The 27809-nt window shown below is 49.9% G+C and overlaps 1 protein-coding gene across 1 annotated transcript in view; it reads left to right on the top strand.

The window, feature by feature from the left end:
• Positions 1-27809, top strand: part of TEAD4 (TEA domain transcription factor 4) — a 51664-nt gene that overhangs the window by 16098 nt on the left and 7757 nt on the right. The window contains exons 4-10 of the mRNA XM_015563761.1: positions 12766-12830; positions 13294-13356; positions 16008-16136; positions 17234-17277; positions 17793-17848; positions 19829-19968; positions 20993-21166. Of these exons, the coding sequence (XP_015419247.1) occupies positions 12766-12830; positions 13294-13356; positions 16008-16136; positions 17234-17277; positions 17793-17848; positions 19829-19968; positions 20993-21166 (671 nt within the window). The remainder of the gene's footprint in view (positions 1-12765; positions 12831-13293; positions 13357-16007; positions 16137-17233; positions 17278-17792; positions 17849-19828; positions 19969-20992; positions 21167-27809) is intronic.

Below are 27809 nucleotides of genomic sequence, written 5' to 3'. Positions count from 1 at the left end.
GGGGGGGCGGGGACTCTTCGCAGGATACGTCTTTGTGCTTTAAAGGGACAGATTGTTGGGCAAACAAGTGTGCAAGAAACATTTAGCAAAGGGAAGGAGCTGAGGTTGCTTGCAGGCCTCTGGGAAGGCCCAGGGAGGTACGGAGTGTGGCAGAACCAGCTGACGTTTATTTAGTTGAGTGCTGTGGTGCACCAGACTCTGGGTGCTGAGCTGTTTCTTTGTGTGTGTGGCAAAAAGTATATATTTGCCTTTTTAACTATTAGTGTACAGTTCAGTGGCATGAAGCACATCCCCATTGTTGTGCAACCATTACCACCATCTACCTCCAGAACTTTATTATCATCCCCCCTGAACCTCTGTACCCATTAAATACTAACTCCTCACTCACCCCTTTCCCCAGCCCTGGCAGCACCACCACTCTGTTTGCTTTCTCTGTGGATATGACTGCTTTAGGTACCTCATAGAGGAGGAATCATACAGTATTTGTCTTTTTGTGTCTGGCTTGTTTTACTTACTAACATTCCATTGTATGGACAGACCACGTTTTGTTTATCCATTCATCTGTTGATGGACATTTGGGTGGATCTTAGTTTTATTTAGTTTTTATGGGTAGATATTTCTATTCTCACTTTACCTGTAAGAGAATTGGGTTAAGAGACTTTATATTCTGTCTCCAGATGGTGGTGCCTGGGCCAGGGTTTAGTAAAGGCCAGTCTGTGGACTTCAGACAGGCCTTGGGTTAGAATTGTTTGGCAGGAGGAGAGCTGTTGAGAAGGGAGGTGGCGGTGGAGCAGGATGAAAGGGTGTTTGGCAAACTGTCCTGGCCACGTTGGTGCCCCCTATGCAGAAAGACCAGGAGGCCACAGGGTGGGGGGATGGCACAGAGATTAACCTGGGAGAAGGAGAGAGCCCAGGAGCCACCTAGTTATGCTAAGACAGGAGCACTCAGTGGCCTCTAATATCAGTTATCCCTTTGATGTTTTCAAGGGAAGGAGGAATTATAAACTTTGCTTGCAGATGCAGAGGGAAGCTCAGAGAGGCCAGAGTTTATCCCAGAGTCTGTGAGGTAGTAAGCGAGAGAGCCGGGGCTAGAGCCCAGTTCTCCTGCCTCCTCATATAGTGCTCCCCTATTGCCCTGAGTGGCCTTTGTGAGCTGTACAAAGCCTCCCACCTGCTCCTGTCTTTGCCCCTGCTTAGCTTTCTGCTTAGCCCAGCCCCAGGTGGGGCAGGCTCTGGGCACGGGCTGGAGGCTGCTTGGCAGTGTTGCTGACTCACCCAGCCCTCACAGCACCTGTCCTACGTGAGTACAGATCCTGCTAGGGTCCAGACGTGAGCTTATCCTCATCTCTTCTTACCTGGCATGAGGTCTGGGCCAAGGAAGGACTGCGCAGGGAGTTGGTGGAGGGGCTCCCGTCCATCTGGGAGGTATATATAGCTCTGAGCTCAGGCCCAGTGTGTGGGATGGACCCCAGGGAGGCAGAGGCAGAGGGCCAAGCTGCCAAGCTGACTCAAACATTTCACTGAGGCTGCTCTCCTCCGTCTTCTCATCTCCCTTCAGGGATCCTCCTGTGCCCGAGCCCCTGAGTCCTGGTCTTTATTTTTCTTTTATCAAAACTATATTTCTTTATTGATTTCAGAGAGGAAGGGAGGGGGAGAGAGAGACAGAAACATCAATGATGAGAGAGAATCATTGATTGGCTGCCTCCTGCACTCCCTGTACTGGGGATTGAGCCCACAACCTGGGCGTGTGCCCTTGGCCAGAATCGAACCTGGGACCCTTCAGTCCACAGGCCAACGGAGAGCCCTGGTCTTTACACTCACCCACGTCTGGAGGCCATCTGCGGTTTTCCAGGTGGCCCAGTGGGGCACAGGGTGGGAGCTGAGAACAAGCAGCAGGAAGAAGGCTCGGCAGAAGGACAGACTGACTCTAGAGTGCTCAGACCAAGGTTCTAGACCTGCCAACTCTGAGGACAGGAGTAGGCCTGCTCTCAGCCCTGGTCCTGGGCGCCCAGAGAAGCACACTGTCAGTGGCCAGGCAGACATGCAGATGCTGTGCACAGCTGCAGGAGAGATTAGCACCTGTTATTTCTGAGCCCAGCCTCCCACACTTGTGGACTGGCTTCCAGGCCAGGGCTGCTAGCCCTCTCCTTTTCACGGCTGCTTTCATTTTTGCCCTGTCACTGTGTAACCCTTGCCCTGGCACTGACACACGCTGGTCATTCTGACTGCCTTCAGCCAGGCCTTGGCCTCTGGCCCCATGGGCAGGTGTGGGGAGGTGAGCATGGGGCAAACTTCTCCCCTCCATCTGCCCTCACACTCTGCCTTTCCCTCTCCAACAGCTCTGCCCTGGCCCTGCTGTCTTGCTTTCTCCCTCCTGCTTGCAAGAGCCTGTAGCTGGCTCTGTCTTCCTCTGCATTCCTTTTTGCCCCCCATGCCTCTTGCCCTCCTGGCGGTTGCTCTTAAATCTTTCTGCCTCTCTTCTCTCTCCGTATGTCTCTCTGCTTCTCTTCTCCTTGCTTTCTCCTTTGTTTGACCAGGTGCCTGTGGCCTAGACTGCCCATTCCTGTTAGCAGTCGGTCAGTTCTTAACACGTGCCCACCACTCTGAACCAGGCATGGTCTGAGGCCTGTGGTCTAAACGATTTCATAGTGTAAGGGGAGAGGCAGGAGAAACATCTTTGGAAAGTAAATTAATGCCATTACATTGCACACAGCCATTAAACCAAAGGGAATTTTAATGGAAGGAAGTGGCACTTGAGCTGGTAGAGGAGGGGGGTGTGTGCTCAGACAGAAGGGAATGAGCATTGGCCCAGAGCGGGACTGTGCATGGTGATTTCGGGAGAGCTGGACAAAGCACTGATAACGGACTGCCAGAGGGGAAGGGAATCCGCATTTTGGATGTGTTACACAGCTAATGAGACGTAGAGTAGGCACTGGACCCAATGACTCTTGTCATTGTGACGATAGGACACAGGTCCAGGGAGCTGCGGCCGAGCTTCTCCCTCCCCACCTCCTTGCCACGTTCCTTGAATCCTTCCCTCCCCTTTGCTTGGTCACTTTCGGTTTCCAGCTCCTTCCATGCTCTCCTTTCTGGCTTAGAACCCGGACCTGTGCTTCTGGAGGTGTGATGATGTGAGCTGAGCTGCCAATTCGCTCTCTGTCCCAGTAGCCAGTGTGACCGTGGGCAAGGTGTTCTCAGCACCAGTTTCCTCGTTTGTAAAATGGTGATGATAATGATACCACCTTTTGGGGTGTATATTTATTTATTTTATTGTGGGGAAAATATACGTTACATTAATTTCGCCATTTTAATCATTTTTAAGTTCAGTGGCATTAAATACATTTACATTGTGGAGCTGCCATCACCACCATCTGTCTCCAGAACTCTTTCATGCTTCCCAACAGAAACTCCACACCCAGTTAAACACTAAATCCCCTTTCCCTTCTCCTCCAGCCCGGTAACTTCTCTCTTTTTAAAATATATTTTTATTGATTTCAGAGAGGAAGGGAGAGGGAGAGAGAAACATCAGTGATGAGACATGTTTGATCGACTGCCTCCTGCACGCCCCCTACTGGGGATCAAACCCGGGACTGTTCAGCCCGCAGGCTGACGCTCAATCCACTGAGCCAAACCAGCTAACAGCCTGGTAACTTCTATTTGATTTTCTGTTTATGAATTTGACTATTCTAGGTACTTTATAGAAGTAGAATTATGCAGTATTTGTCCTTTTGTGTTGGCCTTATTTCACTTAGTACAATATCTTCAAGGTTCATCGTGTTGTAGCGTATGTCTATTCTTTATCGTACTCTCTGTTGTAAGGATATACCACATTTTGCTTATCTGTTTTCCTGTTGATGGACACTTGGGTGTTTCTACCTTTTGGCTGTTGTGATTACTGTTGCAATGAACATAGGTGTACAGGTATCTGAGTTTCTGCATTCAGTTCTTTTGGGTATATACCTAGAGGTAGAATTGCTGGATCATGTGCTAATTCTTTAATTTTTGAGGAACTGCCACACTATCTTCCACAGTGGCTGCACCATTTTACATTCTACCAGCAATGCAGAAGGGTTGCAATTTCTTCACATCCTTGTCAACACTTACTATTTTCCATTTTTTTTAAGAGTCATCCTTATGGGTATGAAGTGGTGCCTTATGGTTTTGATTTGCATTTCCCTAATGATTAGTGATGTTGAGGTTCTTCTCACATGCTTATTGGAAGAAGACACTACCTTTTAGTGCTGCTCCTGGGAGAGCATAGAAGAGGTGCCCAGTGAACGGTACTTGGGTATAGAGCTGACTGGGACATGTCTGCCCTCAGGAGCTCACATTTGATTGAGGGAGTCAGACAAGAGCTCAGTGACTTTGGACAAGTACTGTGAGAAAGGTGCAGACCCCATGACCAGGGCTTGGAGGCAGGAGTGGGCACACCCACTTGGGGGGGAATCCAGGAAGTTTCTTGGGCCGGTTGCCTTGAAGCCTGGGTAAGATTTCACCAGGAGCTTCAGAGCCCTCCAGGGACGATGTTGGTACTAGCTCAGATGTTAGGCCTAATCACTGCCTTCTCAGGCTTCAGGCACAAGTTTCTCCACAAATAGCCTCCTCCTCCTGCAGGTGTTTATGGCTTCAGCTGATCCCTGGACATAGGGATTGGGCTGGTTGTGGAGGAAGGGCCAGCCTCCTCCCCGTCCTAGTCTGCAGAGGTGAGATGGAGAGCTCATTGGGTGATGAGGTTCCTCCCCTCAAGTTCTCAGCCCATTCCAGTTTTGAAGACAAATAACATTAGTTATAACAGGACCTTATTAACTATATGAACAGTAATAGCTTTCTTTACTGACCTTCTGCTAAGTGATAGGCGCTTTACTTACTTTATGTCATTTAATATGTGGCAAGGGAGGGCTGATATAGAAAGGGAGTCAGTACAGAGGAAAAGAGATACAGAAATGACTAAGACAGGATTTTGCAGGTGGGATAGCAATTTTAGTGGTAATATATGGCTGAGGAAAAGCCTGGGGTGGTTGGCAGGGTGTGTGGGGAAGGTTGGGAGAAGGTGGTGGTGACCTGTGGATCCTTCATTAGGAACACCCTACCATCAGCTTGTGAGGAGGCCAAGGCTCCCTTCTCCATCGGCAGTCCTCACCCTGGTAGGGTGGGGCCGTGGATGTGAGCTGGGGATTGTTGGACACATGTCCTCTGGCAGATGGACCAGGGTCTGGGGGTGTCCTTCCTAGCCCCACCCAGGTCTTCTCTGGGGTTGGCCAAAGCCACCTGCCACATTGCAATGCCCAACTGCCCAACTGGCCTCCAGCAAGGTCCAGGCTGGCCTCCTGCTGCCCCAGCATGTGCTCTCACCCACTAGAGGGGAGAAGGCCCGGGGTCTTACATCTAGTGGCAGAGCTGGGTCAGGATACAGGTGTCTTTCCCTCCCACTGACTCCTGGATTTTCTACTAGTTTCTGACTGTCCTTGCTCTTCTTGGCTGCCTTCACTGTGGTTTCAGGGCTCTACCTCTGGGTACATGCTCCCTACTTCTCTCTGCCTCTACCCCTGACTCTCTGGACTTCTTGATGTCTGCATTACTTAGAGCCCATTGGCTTCCATCAGCTCTGGGTACCACACTCCATGAGAGAGTGACAGCAGGTGGGCAAGCTCTTGGGTCTGGGTCAGGGCGAGGGGCAGTCAGACATCACCAAGGACTGACTTCATGAAGAGTCCCAGAGAATTGGGGTTCGGTACAGAGAGGAGGAGCAGAATGGTGTCTTGCAGAGGAAGCTACCATCCCAGCCAGGAGCGGGCATCCATAGGAAAAAGCAGTCGCCCTAACTGGTTTGGCTCAGTGGATAGAGCATCGGCCTGCGAACTGAAAGGTCCCAGGTTCGATTCCAGTCAAGGGCATGTACCTTGGTTGTGGGCACATCCCTAGTAGGGGTGTGCAGGAGGCGGCTGATCGATGTTTCTAACTCTCTATCCCTCTCCCTTCCTCTCTGTAAAAAAATCAATAAAATATATTTTAAAAAAAAAAGAGAGAAAGCAGTCATTGTGGAATAGTTGTGAAGTCTTAGAAATGGATTTTGTGGCCCCTGGGACCCTAAGAAACTGACAGTTAATAAATCACATTCTCTCTATGGGCTTCAGTTTATTCTTCCTTAGGCTAGACAAACAGTCTGGGGTCACCTGGTCCAGCCCCTGCTCCTGCAAGAGATAGACCTCGATCCCATGTTAAATAGAAGTAATGCTGTGCATTAGTTAAGAGACAGACTCTGGAACCAGACTGCATGGATTTGACTCTCAAACATATGCTGGTCTGTGACCTTGAACAAGTTCCGCACCTCAGGTTCCCTGTCTGTAAAGGGAAGGTGACAGTACCAGCTGCATAAAGCTGTTGTAAAGATTGAAAGCGCAAGTGCAAATAAAGCTGTTAGAGTATACATTCTTTGTTTGCACACGTACCTGGCACATGTCAGTGCTCAATACGTGTTCATTATTGTTACTATTATTACAAGGGTGAGAGGAGCTAAGCCTGGATTAGATGTCAGCTGGCCTGGAGGCAGTAGAATGGCTGGGTTGACCTCTGGGGGAACTCTGATTGCAGGAAGGAAGCTGTTTGGTCCCTCTTGGCTCAGTATACCCACAGAAACCCAGCACTTCAATCCCACCCAGGAGGGAATTCTCAACTGCTAGCATTACTTCCAACAAGTAGCATGAGACTGGATAGAAGCAGTCTGAGATGAGCCTGCAAGGGAGCGGAGAGTGCAGCTCCCAAGAAAGGGAGGGAAGAAGCACAATCTGAAACATCCACAGTCAGCTTAGCCAGACGTAGACCCCTTGCGTTTGGCTCCTTGGCCCCACTGCTGACCTCTTTCCCAGGGTCAAGGTGGTCTGTCGGGTAGTAGAGCTCCTGAATGCTGCTCTGAGGGCAGAGGTAGTTGTGGGGTTGAGTGGGACTCCGTCTTCATGTTCTGGGGCTCCTTGCACAGGATGTCTGGAGGAAGGGTCTCGGCCCCTGTGAAGGGCATGGGCTCCTCAGCTGCAGAGGAGACACCTCTGGGCGGGCCAGGAGTTCCCATTCGCCGAGCATCTTCTCTGTGCAAGGCTCTGTGTCACTTGCAGTGGCTGAGCCAGGGCTCACACCCAGGCAGTCAGTCCTAGACCTGCTGGTGGGTGGTCTGGGTGAGATTTTCTGACCTGTTTCCTCTTCTGGCAAACAGGTATAATTGCGTGCCTTTTTGTAGGGAGGAGATGGGTTTTCTATGAAGTTAAATGAGGCTCATGCTTGTATGGGCCTCTTCCAAATCCCTAAACTATTTTTAATTTGTAAAGTAGTTTCATTGACATATAGTCAATGTGCACTAAACTATACATATTTAAAGTGGACCGTTTGATAAGTTTTGACAGATGTATACACCTGTGAAGCCATCAGCACCATCAAGAGAGTGAACATCCCCATCTTAACCTAAAGTGATCTTAACTTAATTTTGTATTTGTATTTTAAATTCTTTTTTCTCAAAGAGAGCCTTCCAAGCCCTAGACAGTCCCCTAACCTCCCCTATTCCCCAGTGTCTTATGTCCATTGGTTATGCTTATATGCATGGAAACAAGTCCTTTGGTTGATCCCTTACCCCCCTATCTCCACTTTTAGATTGGATTTGCTCCTGTATAGAGAGACTCAACTGCATAAAGCTGTTGTAAAGATTGAAAGGGCAAGTGCAAATAAAGCTGTTAGAGTATACATTCTTTGTTTGCAAAGAATGTATACTCTACATTCTTTGCAAAGCACTTTGGAAGTTCTTCTAGCTAATCAGAAGTAAAGTGGAACCTCAGCTCTCAAACTTAATTCATTCCAGAAGGCTGTTCGGGAAGTGATTTGTTCGAAAACCAAATCATTTTTTCCCGTTAGAAATAATGTAAATTAATCTGTCCCAGACCCCCAAATGATTCCCTGTTTTAGCCTTTCTTATATACAATATATGTGTAATGTACTGTTTAATCTATAAATAAACACTTCTTTTCTTAAATTTACTGAATCACCCCCTATTAGCCTTAAAGGAATCACGTTCAGCACTTGGACCTGTGGGGGCGGGGCAGGGGGCGCCTTTCAGGTCAGCATGCAGCATCTTTGCTTGCTCATACATCACAGCCTCAGAAATGGCTGTCACTGGCTAACTGCTTTCCCTTTATCCAAATCAGCAACAGTTTTTCTACCTCTTCAACTGCCTGTGATCATTGTTTCTTTTACACACCTAGCAACATTAGCATTCTTGATGGCCTCTTTATGTTTTCAGATTGTGCTAATACTTGATTTCCCCAGCAACTAAAGCATTCTCTCTTTTGCTTGTTGCCTGTGAGATGCTTTTTGTTGTATAGACATTAGAGATGAGGTTTGACTATAAAGGGTTCTTTCATGTATTTAACTCGCACCTTTCTCTTAGAAGCTAAAGCACTTTATGGGGCATCTAACCAACATCTCATCATCCTTCCCTTGTCATTCATTTAACAAATATTTATTGGGAGCCTACTATATGCAGGCAGTTTCTAGGTGTAGAGCAAGCACGTCAAACTCAAAGGCTAACACGGGCCAAATAAACAAGGTTTAAGTTTATGTGGACTGCAAAAAAACAAAAGCTTCAATATTCATATAAACGTAGGTTTATTTCGATAGAGACATGCTGAATACAAAGGGCTGAAATAAATGAGTAATCATTAACATAAAATAATAGAACATTTTAATACAAATTAATATTTTCTTCAACATTAACTTACTAGACACTGAGTAACTGCACAAATTAATAAGCATAATGCAAATAAACCTATTTTTCTTGTTCTCCAAAAGCAAAATATTTCCGGTTGCTCACTCCAAACAAGTCAGTACAAGACTAATGACGTGGCAATCGGCTGCTAAGATATTCCCTGCTAGTATTAGTGGAGAGAAATGGTGTGTCTGTGCGTAAGGGAAATGAATGCAACAGGATTATATAATCAGTCATGAGCAAACATTGTAGTTTGTTATTAATAACTAGAGGCTCAGTGCACGAAATTCATGCAGGGGTGTGTGTGTTTCCCTCAGACCAGCCTGCACCCTCTCCAATCTGGGACCCCAATCCAGGACTGTTGGCTCCCAACCGCTCACCTGCCTGATCACCCCCTAACCACTCCCCTGCCAGCCTGATCACTGCCTAAATGCTCCCCTGCCAGCCCGATTGCCCCTAAATGCCCTCCCCTGCTGGCCCAGTTGCCCCCAACTGCCATCCCCTGCAGGCCCGATTGCCTCCACTGCCCTTCCCTACAGGCCTGGTTCCCCCCAACTGCCCTCTCCTGCAGGCCTGGTCCCTCCCAACTGCCCTCCCCTTGCTGGCCTGATTGCTACAACTGCCCTCCCCTGCCAGCAATCTTTGACCACATGGGGGCAGCCATCTTGTGTGTTGGAGTGATAGTCAGTTTGCATATTATCTCTTTATTAGATAGGATTATGTGTAACAGGCTATTGTAAAAATTAAGTTACGGAATTTTTAAAAATATATTTTATTGATTTTTTTACAGAGAGGAAGGGAGAGGGAGAGAGAGTTAGAAGCATTGCTGAGAGAGAAACATCGATCAGCTGCCTCCTGCACACTCCCTACTGGGTATGTGCCCACAACCAAGGTACATGCCCATGTCCGGAATTGAACCTGGGATCCTTGAGTCACCAGGCCGACGCTCTATCCACTGAGCCAAACCGGTTAGGGCGAGTTACAGAATTTTTATTAAAATGTTTCTTACATATTGTTATATTGGCTGGGCCGTGAGTTTGACCTGGTTGGTGTAGAGTATAAATAAGTAAATAAACAGACAAAAGTCCCTGTTCTAGGAGCTCTCCTCCCATGGGAGTGGGGATGGACAGTGCTCTAAATGAGTATATCGATCACGTGGTATGTTAGAAGGTGCTATGGAGATAAGTGAAACCTGGAGCATAAAGGGTGAGCAGGAGGTGAGCTCAGCTTTCAGTGGGGTGTTCAGGGAAGATGTCCCCAAGACAGTGGCATCTGAGCAAAGAAGCCATCAAGGACATGTGGGTCTCTGGGACAGAGCACAGGATGCACAAAAGCCCTGAGGTGGAAGTGGGCCTGGCATGTTGCAGGAACAGCGAGGAGACCCGATGGTGGGTGGCATGAGATCAAAGAGGGGCTGAGCTGGGGAGCAGGTGGACACATCGTAGGGGGCTTCCAGGACATTGTAGGGGCTTAGACACTTTTAATCTGAGGGACATGGTAAGCCATTGGAGGGTGTTTGAGCCTCAGGATCCCTGGCCACTGTTGAGAATAGACTGGGATCAGGGAATTCAGGTAGGCTTTCATCACAGTCCATGCCAGAAAGTGGGCAGGAGGGCAACAGTGGGGGGCGCTGGACCATGCAGGGTGAGGTATGAGGAGTGGCTGGATTCTACATATAGTTATCATCAGATAGAGCCTTCCTTATTCACTAGTGGACTCACCTCTTCATTCATTTGACAAATACATGCCAGATATTGGAGACGTAGACCTGAATGGAGATGTGGCCCCTTCCTTTGAGGCGTTGGGAATTTAACAGGAAAAGACAGAGAATTGATAAGCTGCTCCCTGTGTACAAGGTGTGGGCTAGAGAAGCAGCACTAGAACTTTACCCCAGATGGTCTCCAAGCTAGGGTCCCCTGCCTTCCCCATCCCTCCGGCTGCCCGCCAATCCCGAGACTCCAGCTTGTTCTTCTCAACACCACATCCTCCAGCACTGCAGCTAACCTCCCAACTCTCCGGAACCTTCTCTTTGCCCCACTCTTTTCCTCACCCCTGGACTGGTCTCTGAATTAGACTGCTTACAGGGGCCTGAAGCATTTTACATTCACTTTACAGTAAAGGGAACTGAGCTATAGAGAGCTCAGTTTAACGTTAAGCCAACGTTAATGTCAGTTTCCTAAGTCTGTAAAATTTCGGTTGGAAAGTCTGGTGGGAAATCCTTTAAAGGGCCTGGATTTAAAGAGAGAAGGCAGTTGAAGGTCCATAGAGGAAAGCGACGTGTGGAGGTCCCATAGCTCGTGTGGAGCTGCTGGGCCGGAGCCTGGCTCCCGCCTCCCAGTTCTGTGACCCGTTTTCAGTCCCCTGTGGGATGACTTAGCTCTCTTGCCGGTGAAGAAAAGCTTTTCTTAACTGCAGCGTGAGTGATCTAGTGAGACGTAGGGTGGGACATTCACTGGACTGCCCAAGGAGCCTGTGGAATTCCTGTCCCTGGAAAGCTTTGAGAAGAGACATCTTGCTGGACCTCGGTTTTAGGTACAGACCAGCCAGCCCACAGGGTGGTGTCCCCAGGGTCTGGTCCTTCCCTCCCCTCTCTCCCTGACACAGACAGCCGGGTGCTTCCAGGCCAGCCAGTTCTTCTGGCAGACGAGACCTCCTGAGGGTGGCCTCTTCATTCAGCCTTGGCAGTGGGGAGAGGTCAGCTGGGGGGCCGGCGTGGCCTTGGCTGTGCTCTCTTTTTACAACTCAGGTGGCAGATAGCCCACTCGTCCTGCCTCCCCCCTGCATCAGCAGGTTCCTTACTCAGAGCCACAGCCCTCCAGGCTCAGCGAGCCCAGCAGGGCAGAGCAGGCTGGTGGCTGGGCCTTCTGGCCCCAGAGTTGAAGCAAGGAAGTGATAGCTGCCGCTCAAACCCTCTCTCCCTCCCTGTCCCCAACCTAATGCCCTTCTTTATGGTCTAATCCTCCCAGTGGTCAAGGTCCAACTGAATGCTCACCTGACCACCCAACCTGAACTGACCACTCGCTCTCAGAGCACACTGCATGTTGACTGTCCGTAGCATGAGCTGGAGCTATTGTGTGGACACATGTCTCTCCCCAACTAGGTGGTGAGCTCTTTGACCCAGGGAACCCCTTTTCATGATCTCATTTATGGTAACAGGGCACTTTTCCTGGGTCTCTCAGATACAGCATTAGCCTCTAGGACAGAGGTCCTCAAACGTTTTAAACAGGGGGCCAGTTCACTGTCCCTCAGACATTCCACACATGCCCACTGCGGGCTCGGGACGAGTCAGCTGCTAAGCAGGACAGGCAGCGGTGGCGGCAAAAACACCCAGCGGGCTGGATAAATGTTTTCGGTGGGCCGCATATGGCCCGCGGGCTGCAGTTTGAGGACCCCTGCTCTAGGATGTAGACCTGTTTTGACTGGTCTCCTCAGAACCATGGAGTGGAAGTGTGGTTGGCCTACGTTTGTGTATCTTGAGTTAAGGGCCTCATACCTCCTCTGGGGATAGTCAGTGTGTCAGCACTTATTTCCCCAGGCTCCCTGCTTCACACAGACAGGATATCGTGTAAGGGCCTGTGCATTTGTGGAGGTGGTAGGAACTGTGGGAGTTGCACAGGGAAAGGGCCAAGGCCCAGGCACTTCCTTGCAGACTCTCAAATGTGCAGAAGGCCCAGGAGAAGTGGAAGCAGAGAGGCAGCTGTCAGGCTACCATGGGCAGAGGTGAGGGGGCCACGTGATAAGGAGGCTCTGAGAGGGCACCTCAAGCTGTGCATCCAGCAGGAGGCCATGGCCCTGGCACCTCCTTGTTCTCAGGTGACCAGCCCACCAGCAAGGCCTCAGCTTCCTCTTGCTGCTGGGAGATCCCTGGGATCCAAGGATGGCAAGAGGAAATTTGCATAGTCCTCACCCCAGGTACCCACTCAAGGTGGGCAGAGGGTGCCAGAAGGGACCTCTCAGACACCTCATTTGCCTGCCTTTTGTCCTTCTCCTCCCACTGATGGCTCTTTGTTTCTCCACAGGTCGGAATGAGCTGATTGCTCGTTATATCAAGCTCCGGACAGGGAAGACCCGCACCAGGAAGCAGGTGGGCCCTGGGAGACGGGTATGGGTCCCCGGGCAGGCACCCCAGCACTAGCCTACTCCCAAGGTGGGCCAGGTCCTCCTCAGGACTAAGTGTGGGCTCTCAGTGGGACCAGCTTGGATGGGTTGTCTCTTTTGTGTCCCACGGACAGTTCATTTTCCCCGCCGTCCCTGCTGCCATCCCTCGTTTTTGGGGAGTCAGCAGTCCCCTCCCCATCCTTCTCCAAGACACCAGAGAATAGAAAGCAAAGCACTGGAACTGCACTTCTATTTATTTCCCAGCTGTGGATTAGAGGACTGAGGGCCCCTCATTGACTGACCCTTTCTTTTATTCATTCATGCATCCATTTACTCCTTTAGTCCACAGAAGTGGATTGAGGCCCATGGAGGGCTGAGGGTCAGGGATTTAGGATGGGGAGGTAGGCTGTCTGGGAAGTAGGGTCAGGAGCCTTCTCTTCTTGCCATAGGTCTCCAGCCACATCCAGGTGCTGGCTCGTCGCAAAGCCCGTGAGATCCAGGCCAAGCTAAAGGTAAGGCTCATGGCAGTTGTGGGAGGAGGGACCTAGGGCACAGATGGGGCCGTTTCTGGAAGTTGAGGCTCTTTTTCCAGCAGGAAAAGGCTTCCCTTTGTGTTGAGGGGCTGGCTGCTTGTGTGTGGAGCCAGCATGCTTCTTGGTATTGATGAGAGTGGGATTCAGCCTATAACCTCTCCTGTCCACACAAGAAGGGACACTTGACCTTAGAGCCATGTGTGGACTGCCAGGCTCCACAGCATCCTGGGGCCACAGGTCAGTCTCCTGCTGTGCCCCCTTCCCCCAGGGGCAGTGCCCTCACCAGATTACAGCAGAACGCCCTCCAGACCCCACTCCTTGAAGCCTCCTAGAGCCCCGTGGCTAGTACCATCAGCTGGCGCCTCCAGGGTGGTCAGGCATGGGAGGCACTGCTGTGGGTGGTTGGGATGCTGCTGTGGGAACAGGTGGAATTCCTTCCCATGCCCTGCTCTCTGGGACTGGCAGTTCCTTCCCCTCCCTGGATCAGCCCCTCCTCGAGTGACAGGTGACTGTTCTGTGGAGGGCCAGCTGCTGGCAGCATTCCCCTCGGGGCGGCCCTGCTCCCCACATGACTCAGGCCTCTCGGACCCTGGCCAGGGGGCCCGTTTGGTGAATACTAGGAGGAAGCATTGCATGGAGGTGTTAAGCCACTCCAGCCGCTTGGTAAGAAGAGCTAATAACATTTGGGGGCATTAGACTAAGACCAGCAATTTACAAACAATTTTTGTAAAGCAGTGTAAGTCCCTTTGGTTTTGTTTCCCCCAAATATCACCCCAATTTGTTATTAAAGGAGCTACTCAGGTCAACGCTAGGTTGGTGAGGAACAGACCAGAGGCCAGAGACTCCCTCCTTCTATTCACCTCTCATGCCCATGGCTCTTGAACCCCAAAGTACCTCAGAACCCAGTTTAAAAGCCCTTGACTACATGACCTTGAAGGTCCTGTGTGGCCCAGTAGTTCATGATCCCGACTCTGGAGGTTCTGAATGAGTGGGTGGGGACGCCTAGGAAGCCACACCCTACTGCCTCTCAGCTTTTTCCTCCTGCCATCAGCCCAGCTGTCCCCCACCCACTCTGTCTCTGGACAGCTGGCTGGGCCTCAGCTGTTCATGCCTCCTTCTCAGGCTGGCACATGCCCCTCCAGGTCACCCTGAGGGTCCTGGAGCCCAGCTTGCCCCTTGCTTCCCCCTCTGGTCTGCCTCTGACTCACTGGGACCCTGGGCGGGGACCAGAGTTGGGAACAGACTTTCCAGTGTTCTGTTTAGAGTCATTGAGGAGAACTTTTAGTTCCACTGGGGCCTGGCTGTGCGGCTCACATTTGCTTAGAGGAATTGCACCGCTCCTTGTCCACAGGCTCTCACTGGGGCCTAGGGACAACCACTGGGCACACATCAGGGAGCCACGAGCCCCTTTAATAATATGCAGATTTTCACATTTACATGGAGATTGGTCTGAGGATTTCCTCATATTCTCAAAGGGGTTTCAGAGCAAGGTCAGGCAGAAATCCTCTGGGTTTCAGGCTTGGTCTGGCCTGACTCTGCCTTGTGCTGCATGAGCTTAGGGGAATCACTGCCCCTTCCTGAGCCCCTCCAGTCTCCCCTTCTGTAAATGACAGGGTTAGGTAGTACCCGATAAGCGTACCCTCAGGTGAGGGTAAAAAGCATTATTAGTACTGTTAGTATTATTAGCAGTGTCATAGTGCTTATCTGTTCAGAGCCTGTGCAGGTGAGTCCATTCTTCAGGTTGGGCCCACAGAGGGCAGACAGCCAGTGTTTACATCCTGACCTGTAAAGGGTAGGGCGTGCTGGGGGGCCCCACAAGGCAGGATTGAGACGGGGGGGAGGTACGGGTCACAGGAGACTGTCCGTGCCACCAAACAGCCCAGGTGACCAAGGACGACCCCCTGCTCATTCAAAGGGGGATCCGACAGAATTATGTATCATCTGTCGTAAGCCAGGTGCCGCCCCAGCCACCAGTGGTGTGGGGATGAGCAAGAACTGAAAGGTTCCTGTTCTCAACTTGTAGTCGCCAGAGGGGAGGAGAGAGGGTAGAAAAGGTGAAGGGGAATAAGTAGCACAAACTTCCAGTTATAAAATAGATAAACCACAGGGATGTAATGTACAGCACAGGAATATAGTCAGTAATACTATGATAACTTTGCATCATGGCGGATGGTTACTAGACTTAGTGTGGAGATCGTATTGTAAGGTATGTAAGTGTCAAGTCACTATTTTGTACATCTGAAATTAATATACTATTGTATGCCACCTATACTTCAATAAAAAATTGTTTTTTAGTCTGAAAAATAAGTAAATAAATAAATAAAAGGTCCCTGTTCTCTGGTCCGTGGTTTGTAAATGGAATGGTCTTCAAAGTCTCTTTAAGTGCTGGTCAAATAGGCAGGGCAAGTATTGTGCCTCTTTGACAGATGAAGAAACTGATCCGAGAAACCACGTGACTTGCTCAGGATCACAAAGCAAAGTAATAGCTTTGCAAGGACATAAGCCTGTTCCCTGGGGCCTGCCTAGTCCAGGGCTCTGGCCACGGAGAGTGGGACAGCTTCCCTGACCACAAGCCCTCCCTGCCTCGCCTCGCCGCTGCTGAGGCCCTCCCCTCCACTGTCTTCCCCCAGGATCAGGCAGCTAAGGACAAGGCCCTGCAGAGCATGGCTGCTATGTCGTCCGCCCAGATCATCTCCGCCACAGCCTTCCACAGTAAAATGGCCCTCGCCCGGGGCCCTGGCTGCCCAGCAGTCTCAGGGGTAAGTGGGGCTGCCTGGAGCCAGAGGCCAAACCAGCCTCTCCTTCTCGCTCCTCCCCCTTCTGCAGAGCCAGAGCACTGGCCAGACCAAATTTCTCCTGCTTGAGTCCTCTCAGGCCAGGCGAGCTAGGGGGAAGGAGGGACCAAGGACCGAAGGGCCATGCTGGGTGGCAGCTCAGCTGGTATTGGAACTACCTTCCTGGGGGTATTGGCAGGAGCACAGCAGACCTTTCCCAAGGGACAGAGTCGCCCCCGTTAGCTGACCACCCAAGAAGCTCTACAGAGTTGGCCTAATGGACAAAAGGGGAAGCTGAAGTCCTGGGGACGGGGGCTGAAGCTGGGGCTCTGGTGCAGCACCAGTGTGACCCTGAGTGGCCCTGCCACTTGGCCTGGTGCCCACTCTGCCCTCAGGATCCCACTCCTTCCAGCTGCAGGGCTGATGTCCATCAACAAACTCTTGTGCAAATTTTAAATGTTTCGGCCTAAGAACTGGCCTCTCAGCCATGGCCAGGTGGCTCACACTTTCGGAATGGTCCTGAAAGGCTCCTCCCTTCCAGGGCTGTGTTCTCACAGGGTTTTCTTGGCTGTAGGGTCTAAATGGGTCTTCAAGAGCCGCTGTAGAGGCAGTGACAGCCCTGTCCTGGGCTCGGTGCAGCTCATGTCTATCATTTTTCAGAGGGTGTTCCAGAAAGCATTAGTCCACAGAATGTTTAAATAGATATGACACAGAGTGATTCTATGCATAAGTAAGTTTGGGGCACTTAGAACTGCCTTGGTTTCCTGACTGTAGGACTGTTCACAGCCTTACGTGCTGCTGTGCACTGTGGATCTCTCTCATGGAGGAATACGAGATGCTGTTTACCAAGCTGGGTGCTTCTCCCAGGGAGCACCATGTCAGCAGAGCGTGTCCAGAGACTAGAGTGCCTTGAGACACACTGGGATGCTGCTGTAGCCAAGCTCTAGACAGTAGCAATAACTCTTCCTGCACCCACTGGTCCAGGCTCCAGCTCACCTTCCAGCTGAGGCCACAGCACCGTCTCCCCACACCAGGGCCCTTGTGCACATGGGCTATGCTGACTATGCTTTTTGCCTCCTCAGTTTTGGCAAGGAGCTTTGCCGGGCCAAGCCGGAACATCCCACGAGTGAGTATGGCCTGCTACCAGCTGCTCCCTGAACTGAACTGGAGCGCATAAACTCAAGAGGTTGAGCCTGGGCCGCAGGGTGGGACTGGGCTGCAGTTTGGGGTCTACCTTTTATTACGGCCTTGAGCTTGGGGATCCGGCTCTCCTGCTCTCAGACAGCAGCTCAGTCTACACTGTGGACACCCTGTGGTGGCTTTTGCCAAAACACCAGTCTGTCCATGAGGTAGCAGGGCCAGGGATTGGGACCCCACGGGAAGTAGGCTAGGAACCAGGGCTCTGGCTGGCCTGTGAGGGAGGGATAAGGGAGGGATGGGTTTTTCAGTAGACATGCTGCTTCTGTGGATCAACCCTGAAACATGAGGGAGTTGGCAGGAGAGGAAGTGGGAGGCCAAAGCCCACCAAGGCCACTGATGACCAGACCACCGGGCCTGCCACACAGAGAGCGATGGACGCTGCTCGAGGCTCTGGGGCTGCATCCTGCCCAGGGCTTACACCTCCTCTCTCCCCTCCCGCAGTGTGAAACCTTTCTCTCAACAAACCTACACTGTCCAGCCTTCGCTGCCTCTGCCAGGTGGGTCTGCAGTGAACAGCTCCCTCGCCCGTCGCACCCCTGCAGCTCCCGCCTCCAGGTCCCAGGTGCCTGGCAGCTGGAAAGGGAACCCTTACTAGCAGAGGGAACCCTTCCTGGGAAGAGGCCCAGAGCAGGCGCAGGTCCAGCAGCTGGGCCAGCACAGGAGCTCACCCCCTTGCACTGCTCAGGTGACCAGCTCTGTCCTTGCGTCTTTCTCATGAGGGTCCCTCACCATGTTCCACTCGGCAGGGCAAGACAGGATCCTCGCCCTCAGCACCTTTTCTGGCTTGGGAGTAGCTGCTGCCCCCATTCTGCCTGGCCTTTCCTGCTCTAGGGGCTGCCGCCTGGGGTCCTCCCAGCCCTGTGCAGTCTCCCCTCCCCTCTTTGCCTCACTGGCCTCGCTGTGCTTGCTCAGGCCTCCTAGATCTTGCCTGGATTACTGTGGTGGCCACTTAACTGGCTCCAGGTCTCCCGTCTCTTCTCTTCACCCTGTAATCCCCCTCGTCATCTTTTTAAAGCACCCATTTCAGCATGTTGCTTCTAGGCATGGAACCCTATAATGGCTCTGGTGCCTTCAGGATACAGTGTGAACTGGTAGGACTTGCAGGGCTCCTCTGTTAAACCTCATCTTTCTCCCCTCTCCTTCCCTCCCTGCCTCAGTGCTGTGGCTCAGGCACCCACCCCCCACCCCAGATCAGGTGCCCTGCTGGTGCACCCCCACCTAGCATCTGACTGTGGTCATCTGTGTGGCTGATTTGTCCACCTCCTCCAGTATCCTGTCCTGCCGGCACTCAGCAGTTCCTCGGGAAGCATGCTTGTACAAATGAATGAATGACTCAGCTGATGCTTTAAGCACAGGCTAATGTGTCTGTCCAGCTCGGCCTTCCAGCCACCCCTCTGATTACCATTTCTTCTCCATCTCCCTCCTTGGACCTCAGCACATGGGGCCTCCCTTCCTCTGACTCCCAGCCTGGAAGGAACACTAGTGCCTTCTGGACGGCCTCGTTGCTCTCTCGTCGTCAGTCTCCAAGGCCTGGGCTTGTCTTTGCTTCATGTCCGTCTGTGCCCTCCTCTTTCCTCCACTGCACTTACTTTAAACCCCGCAGGACTGCTTTTGTCTGCCGTGCCCGCCCTGCCAGTCCTCCTCCAAACGGGAATAGGGTCTTTCAGAAATGCAGATCTGAGCATTTCCCTGCCCTGCTTACGTAAAATCCTGTCCCTCTCCCAAACCCTTAGGCTAAAATTCACACTTCTTAGCCCAGCCCATCTCTTCAGCCCTGTTCCTGGCCTGGTCCAAACCCGTCCTTCTCTCCAGTTCTACCACAGACTTGAGTTTCCCAACTCATGGAGCATCTCACAGCCCCCAGACCTTTGCCTCTGCTGTATCCTCTGCCCGGAACGCCCTTTCCCTGGCTTCACGAACTGCCGTCTATTTCTCCGTCATAACTCCTTTCAAGCGTCGCCTTCGGAAAAACCTTTCCCGACCACCCCAAGTTGGACTAGGAGCTCCTCTTTGGTGCTGAGTGTATACCTTATCAATTTTAATCCTATTCACGACTTCCTTTACCACAGACCTGTATCAGAGTGCCTATCCTGGGCCAGGCACTGCTCAGTACTGGAGCGACAGCAGGGAATCCCACAGGAGATGTTCTCTTCTCACAGGGCTACGTCAATGTGGTTAATGATGGTCTGATAGCTCCGGTGGACCAGAACCTCCTTGAGGGCGAGAACCCAGCAGAGCCTGCCCTGGAAGCCCTTTCAGTCCAGCAGGCATGCAGTCTCTCTGGAGTGTGTGGCCAGGGGACTGAGTTGTACCAGGCAGGCTAAGCCCTCCACCACCCCTGTCAGAGCCCATTTAGGGGAAACTGGTGATTCCCTTGCTAGCACTGTCTCACCGGTGGGCCTGGGGTCCTCACAGAGGCTGTCAGCAGGGAGGGCGTGTGTGAACAGGCTCACATGTGCCTCTCCCACTGCCTGCAGGGTTCGAGTCTCCTTCAGGAGCCGCCCCATCGCCCTCAGCACCCCCAGCACCCCCGTGGCAGGGCCGCAGTGTGGCGAGCTCCAAGCTCTGGATGCTGGAGTTCTCTGCCTTCTTGGAGCAGCAGCAAGACCCTGACACGGTAGGTCCTGGTCCCTGTCTGGCTACTCTTTCACCCTGCAGCTCCCCCACCTTTTCCAGCTCTTGTTCCACCTGCTTCTGGCTTCCTAGCCCAATCCTGCCCCGCTCAGCTATGGGCTTGAATTTAGGTTCCTCATTTCTTGGCAGCCTTTCCTTCCCTTGAACCTCTTCCCCTTTTCCTTTCCTTCCTCAAGCCACCTCCCTCTTCTTTCCTCACTTCACCTTCCCTCTCTCCCTGTGTAGCTATTGCTCCCATCCCAAAGCCCCCACCACGGTTTCTTTGCTCCATGTCCGTTCTCAGGTGCTCTCGCTTTCCTGCTCCCTCCCTGACCTCTATTCTTCCCTCCATGTCCTCTTTCCTCCCAGTGAACTGCTCATCCCAGCCTCACCCCCAGGCTGTCCCGTCCTTTCCCTGTGGCTCTGACCCACATCCCCCTTCAACGGCTTGTTCCTAGATGAACAGTGTCACCTGCAAGGTCAGAGTAGCATGTGGAGGAGGCTGGGCCAACAGGGACTTAGTGGCCATCTCACTTTGACATTCCCAACTTGTCTTTTAGGTGAGGGACTCATTAGTCAAACAAGCTCCTACTCAGAAGCCCACTGTGTGCAAAAAGTAGATTTCATTTGGTTGTAGAACAGAGGCACCCAGCCCTGTCTCCACGGGTGGAACACAATTTGAAAACACCTCTAGGTCAGTGGTCTGATCTCTGTGAAATAACAGAGGCCCAAAGATAGAAAAAGACTTGCCTAAAGACAGTTCATGGCAGAGGCAAGACTACGAATAATACAAATAATAGCTACAATTTATTGAGCACCTGCTGGGTGCCAGACACCCCACCAGATGCTGTATACCATTAATTTTGCTTTATAGTCAATCCTTTGTCTCCATTTTACCAGTGGGAAAACTGCAGTCCAGAGAGGTGAGATTACTCACTCCCGGTCACATGGCTGGGATCTGAGCTCTGGTCCGTTTTATCTGCCCGGCTACCCCTGCCTCTCCCTCAGACCAGCTGTTCTCTCCACAGTACAACAAGCACCTGTTCGTACACATTGGCCAGTCAAGCCCAAGCTACAGTGACCCCTACCTTGAAGCCGTGGACATCCGCCAGATCTATGACAAGTTCCCGGAGAAAAAGGGTGGACTCAAGGAGCTCTTTGAACGGGGACCTTCCAATGCCTTTTTTCTCGTGAAGTTCTGGGTAAGCCCTCGATAGACTCTTCCGCCCTACCCCCAGCACATTGATGAAAGAGGAGAAAAGAGGGAGAGTGGCACCCGGTGTTCTTGTCGTGGTACAAATTTGAGGAGCACAGGGCCAGTGAGAAGGGGAGGAGCGAGCATCAGTGGCTGAGCCTGGGAGTTGGGCCAGTGGGGCTGGAGAGTTGGGCTAGTACGAGGCCCTTTTCTTTTTTTAAATACACTTTTATTGATTTCAGAGAGGAAGGGGGAGGGAGAGAGAGAGATAGCAACATCAATGATGAGAGAGAATCATAATTCGGCCACCTCATGCATGCCCCCTACTGGGGATGGAGCCCGCAACCCGGGCATGTGCCCTTAACTGGAATCGAACCTGGGATCCTTCAGTCCGCAGGCTGACACTCCATCCACTGAACCAAACCAGCCACGGCACGCGGTCCTTTGCTAAGCCATGGCAATGGCAACCATGCCCAGCACAAGAACAGCCTTTAGAAGGCTATAGTACTGGCAGACTTACAGGAGAGACTGAGGGATAGGCGAAGAGCCAACGCGGACCCCTAGTCACCCGAGTCTTTGAATGGCAAGTCCTGAGTTGGTTGTAGGGCCTGGAGCAGGGCAGTTGGTCCCTAAAAACTCATCTCCAAGGACAGGGCTTAGAGAAGAAGGCTGTAGGGCTAGGCAAGGTCACCCCAGAAGAAACACTCACCTAACTTTACAGACAGTTCAGCCTGTGGACTTGGTCCCTGCTGCTCACTTCCGCTCGCCCCTGGACAGGTGTTATGTGGGTAGAGTTCCATCCTTTCAAAAGATCTTCTTCAAGACTAGGGGGCATAATTAATACCTGCTCTAGAGCTTGCTTCTGAGGGGCCCAGTACACACAGAAAAGGGATGTAGAGCCCAGCTGGCGTGGCTTAGTGGTTGAGCATCAATCTATGAACCAGGAGGTCACGGTTTGATTCCTGGTCATGGCACATGCCCAGGTTGTGGGCTTGGTCCCCCAGTGTGGGGTGTGCAGGAGGCAGCTGATCAATGATTCTCTCTCATCGTTGATGTTTCTTCCTCTCCCTCCCGCTCTGAAATCAATAAAAGTATATTTTTTAAAAAAAGAAAAGGGATGCAGGGAAGAGTCAGACAAGTGCAAACTAAGCCAGCAGTGAGGAAGTGCAGGAAATCCTCTGGTTTGTGATTGGAGCCTTTGAATAGTTTCAGGGCACTGACACAAGGCCTGGGCGGCTCCTCCCACATTCCTCTCCCTAGCACCCTTGTTAACACCCAGAGACAGCTCGGGGTTTCGTATCCTTTATAAGGTCCCAGAACACTTTGATTATCTGAAAGCTTTACTTTTCACAGAAATAGGCTTATGCACACTACATTTTATACGGTATACATTTCTAGGTGGCTTACCGGGCCCTGGCTGGACTCCTAGTCTAGCTCTCATTCACAACAAACCCTTGGGTCTGGCTCTCTCCAGAGAGGCAGGTGCTGGAACTGAGCCCCACGGCCCTGATCTTTCAGGTGCTTAGCTTTTGCACTCTGCGAGACAGCTTGCTCCGGGAGCAGGAAGGCAGCTGGACCTGAGCCTTTAGGGTGGGAGGATCTATTAGGCAGGGATGGGGAAAGGCTATTACAGCCTAGGGAAGGCATAAGGAAGTGGGCTTTGGAGGGAAAGTCCTAGGTACAGGTGTATGAGGGGATAACAGAAATGAAACTGCAAAGGTGTTAGATCCTGGGAGGCCCTGATCATACAGAAGTTTGGGTTTTAATCTATCCTGGGATGAAAAACAGGTAATCATTTATTTTACTTTTACCTTACTTTTAATTCAATGCATGTTCATGTTATATTGTTTAATACCAAGAGGCTTACAATGAAATGCAACAGATTCTTGTCCCACTTCTCCCCAATCCCAATCCCCAGAGGCAGTTGCTGTAAGTTTTCACTGTTTATTCTGGCTTTATCTCCTTGATGCTAAATAATAAGCTTATACTGACATACCTGGATGTCACAACCAAGATATTTATTCTTATGTCAGAAAAAAAGTAGCTGAGAGAGGAGAAGGGAGGGAGAGAGAGACAGAGACAGAGAGAAAGAGAAACATCGATTTGCTGTTCCACTTATTTATATACTAGGAGGCCCAGTGCACAAAAAGTCATGCACTGGGTGGCGGGGGTGGGAGGATCCCCTCAGCCCAGCCTGCGCCCTCTCACAGTCCAGGAGTCCTCAGGGGATGTCCTACTGGTGGCTTAGGCGGGGAGCAGGCCTAAGCTGCAGTCTGGCCTCTCTCTGTGGGAGGCAACTGGGCTGGCCAATCAGGGGAGGTTGCTGGCCACCCCCGCCATCGCCCCTCTGCTGCTGCTGGTCACCCCCCCGCCCCTTGCTGTTCCCTCCCTCTGCCCATTGGCACAATCCTTGGCTGGCCTGGTGCTGCCTGTTCGCTGGCCCCGCCCCCTGCTGACTGGTCATTCTGCCATTTGGTCGATTTGCATATTATGCTTTTATTATATAGTATTCATTATATGCCCTGACCAGGGATCGAACCCACAATCTTGGCCTATCATCACCATGCTCCGACCAACTGAATTACTAGGCCAGAACGTCATCATCCCCGTATTATATTTAATAAGTTACATAATTTAGTCAAAGCCAAGAAATATATTGTGATTAATTTTGTTTCTAGTACAGCTTTTTGTTTTTTTCCTACAAATCAATGGCTTTCTCACTTACATATTTTCAAGTTTTTTTAAATCCTCACCAGAGGATATTTTTTCCATTGATTTCTAGAGAGAGAGTGAAAGGGAGGGGAGAGGGGGAGAGGGAGAGATGTGTCAACATGAGAGAGACACATCGATTGTTTGCCTCCAGCACTTGCCCCTACTGGAGCTGAGGAACATGCAACCTAGGTACATGCCCTTGACCGGGAATTGAACTCTCAACCCTCTGGACTGACATTCTAACCACTAAGCCAAACTAGTCAGGGCTCACTTCCATATTTTTAAATGAACCTATTATTAAAATGTTACATATTGTTCCATTATAACTACCATATAAAATTATTTTTTCAAATATTTTTATTGATTTCAGAGAGGAAGGGAGAGGGAGAGAGAGATAGAAACATAAATGATGAGAGAGAATCATTGATTGGCTGCCTCCTGTACCCCATACTGGGGATCGAGCCATCAGCCTAGGTATGTGCTCTGATCGGGAATCGAACCCTGACCTCATGGTTCATAGGTCAACGCTCAACCACTGAGTCATGCCTGCTGGGCCTGATACCTTTTTTACTGAAGTCTTCCTAGATCTGCAGTTTCCTAGGTCTCATTTCTCTCTGTTTAGGTGTCCTCCTCATTTGCTGGGACACATTCTCTAGTACCTTCCTAAGAAAAGGTAGTGTGATAGGTACATTTTCTAAGTCTTTGTTTAAAATGTCAGTTTTGTACTTGATTGATAGATTGACTGGGTATAGAATCTAAATCATAAATCATTTTCACTAGAAATAATTTTCAAGAATCATTTTTTGGCCTTATCCGGTAGCTCAGTGGTTAGAGCGTCCACCTGTGCACCAGAGGGTCATGGGTGCGATTCCTGGTCAAGGGCATGTACCTGGGTTGCAGGTTTGATCCCAGGCCCTGGTCAGGGAGCATTCGGGAGTCAACCTAAATCAATGTCTGTCTCTCACATTGATGTTTTTCTCTCCATCTCCTTCCTTCCTCCCTCCTTTCCACTCTCTAAAAATCAATGGAAAAAAATATCCCTTGGGTGAGGATTAACAATAACAAAAAAGAATAATTTTTTAATGCATTGTTCCATTGTCCTCTAACAGTGTGTAGTCTGATAGCATTCTAATTCTCTGTCCTTTGTTGTGGGGTGTCTTTTTTTTTTTGGTCTCTAGAAGTTTTGCATTTCTTCTCTATCCCTTATGTTTTTGTTTATTTTTTAAATATATTTTTACTGATATTTTAGAGAGAGAGGGCGATGTTGGGGAGGAGAAGAGAGAAACATGCACCCTGACTAGAGATTGAACCTGCAACCTGGGGATGTGCACTGACCCGGAATCCAACTGACAACCTTTCTGTTCATGGGATGATGCTCTAACCAACTGAGCCACACTGGCCAGGGCATATCCCTTATGTTCTTACATTTTACATTGATGAGCTTTTGTGTTATTTTGCTTCCTATTTTTGAGCCTGACACTTGTTAGACACTTTTAATCATGAGGTTAGCATCTCTTAATTTTGGAAATTTCATTATTGTATTATTAATGTATAATAAACTTGTATTATTTCTATGACAATTTCTTTCTCTCTTTTTCTTTCTGTTCTTTTCCAGGAACTCCTATTAGTCTGATGTTGGATCTACTGGACTTATCCTCTATGATTTTTATCACTTCTTTATTTTCAAATTCATTTTCTTAAAGATTTCCTTAACCCTTTCTTCTAATTCTTCTGAATTAGTTAAGAGTATATCTAAGTGCATATTACATAAAACCCAAAGTAACAGTGGCATAAATAAATAGTTTATTTTTCTTTCAGGTAAAGTAAGTTTGGAGGTAGGCTGCCCAGGGCAGGTCCAGCACTTCCCTAAATCACCAGGAGCTGACCGCTCTCTGTGTCCTCAGTGCCTGGCCTCTGTCCCCACAGTGGTGGCTGCTGGAGTCCAGCCGTCACACGCATATTCCAGGCATCAGGAGGGAGGAAGCCCACTTAGTTCCCTTCCAGGAGCCTTCCTGGAAGTCCTCACAACACTTAATTAGCTGTGTGTTGCACCTAGCTAACAAGGAGCCAGGGAAATGTACTCTTAGTTGAGTAAATTGCCAAATAAAATCAGGGTTCAATTGAAGGATTTCTCTTTCTTAGTAGTCATGACACATTGCACACTTCAGGATGAATTAGATGAATGAGATATGGTGGCATTCTCTGCCACACCTGTCCAATGTTGAATGTTGACCATAAACCTTTTAATTTTTAAGAGCTCCTTTTGGTTCTTTGATTATATCCTGGTCTTGTTGGATGGATACAGTTTTTCTCTTATATTTCTGGGAATATGAAGTGAAAATTTTTTTTTAATGTTTTCTTCTTCCTTTTTTGTCTTTGTTTCCCTTTAATCCTTTTTTTCTGTCTGTTTTTGTCTCTGTCTTTCATGTTGGAGGGTTTTCTCAAATATCTATAATCCTTGGCCATGTTTTTTGGCCCATATTTTTTTAAAACAGCTTTATTTTCATATAATTCATGTACCATACAATTCACCCACTTGAAGTGCTCAATTCATTGGTTTTACTATAGTCACAGAGCTGTGCAGGCAGTGAGTTTTAGAACGTTTTCATCACCCCAGAAGCAAACCTGTACCCTTGAGCCATCATCTCTCATCTGCCCTAGGCAACCATTTATCTACTTCCTATTTTTCTATACCTTTGCCTTTTTGGGACATTTCATATACATGGAATCATATAAAATGTGTTTTGCATCTGGCTTCTTTCACTTAGCATAAAGGAAGGTTCAGCTATATTGTAGTAGGTATTAGTACTTCATTCTTTTGCAAGGCTGAATAATATTCCATTGTAAGAATATATCACATTTTGATTTGTTTATCTGTGCATCAGTTGATGACCATTTGGTAGTTTCCACCTTTTGGTTATTATGAAATTCGTGCAAGGGTAGGTCTTTGCAGCCCTAGCTGCCTCGGCCCTCGCAGCCCCGGCTTCGTCCAAAACCGTGGTCGGCAAACTGCGGCTCACGAGCCACATGTGGCTCTTTGGCCCCTTGAGTGTGGCTCTTCCTAAACCTTAGGAGTACCCTAATCAAGTTAATAACAGTGTACCTACCTATATAGTTTAAGTTTAAAAAATTTGGCTCTCAAAAGAAATTTCAGTCGTTGTTCTGTTGATATTTTGCTCTGTTGACTAATGAGTTTGCCGACCACTGATCCAGAAGGTTGCCTGGAAGGTCATCTGGACTGTTGTTCCACTGTTCAGCCATTTGGTCGATTTGCATATTATGCTTTTATTATAGATGTTGCTATGAACATTTCTGTACAAGCTTTTGTGTAGCATAATGTTTTCATTTCTCTTGAGTATATACTTACTTCTGGAATTGCTGGGTCACATAGTAACTCTATGCTTATCTTATTGAAGAACTGCAAGACTGTCTTCTAAAGTGGCTGCACCATTTTACATTCCCACCAGCAGCATTCAAGGATCCCAGGTTGTCCCCATCCTCCCCAACATTTGACATTCTCTGTGATTATTGCATTCATATATATATATCTTCTTTGGAGAAATGTCTCTTTGATGCCTTTGCCTGTCTTTCAGTTGGGTTATTTGTCTTTTTATGGACTTAATAGCGGCCCAGTGCACAAATTCGTGCATGGGTGGGGTCTCTCAGCATGGCCCATGATTGGGGCCAATGGGGGCCTGTTGTGGGGAGGGACCACAGGAGGTTGGCGAGCCGGCCGGGGGGAGGGACTGTGGGAGGTTCGTTGGCTGCGGGAGTGCACTGACCACCAGGGGGCAGCTCCTACATTGAGTGCTGCTCCCTGGTGGTCAGTGCATATCATAGTGACTGGTTGACCAGTCGTTTGGTCGACTGGTCTTAATGGTCACTTAGGCTTTTATATATATAGACTAGAGGCCTGGTGCACAAAAATTTGTGCCCTT

The sequence above is a fragment of the Myotis davidii genome, unplaced genomic scaffold, assembly GCF_000327345.1.
Source record: "Myotis davidii unplaced genomic scaffold, ASM32734v1 scaffold1219, whole genome shotgun sequence".
Classification (NCBI taxonomy): domain Eukaryota; kingdom Metazoa; phylum Chordata; class Mammalia; order Chiroptera; family Vespertilionidae; genus Myotis; species Myotis davidii.
The sequence above is the reverse complement of the archived record's forward strand: the minus strand, read 5'-3'. Positions and strand labels throughout refer to the sequence as shown.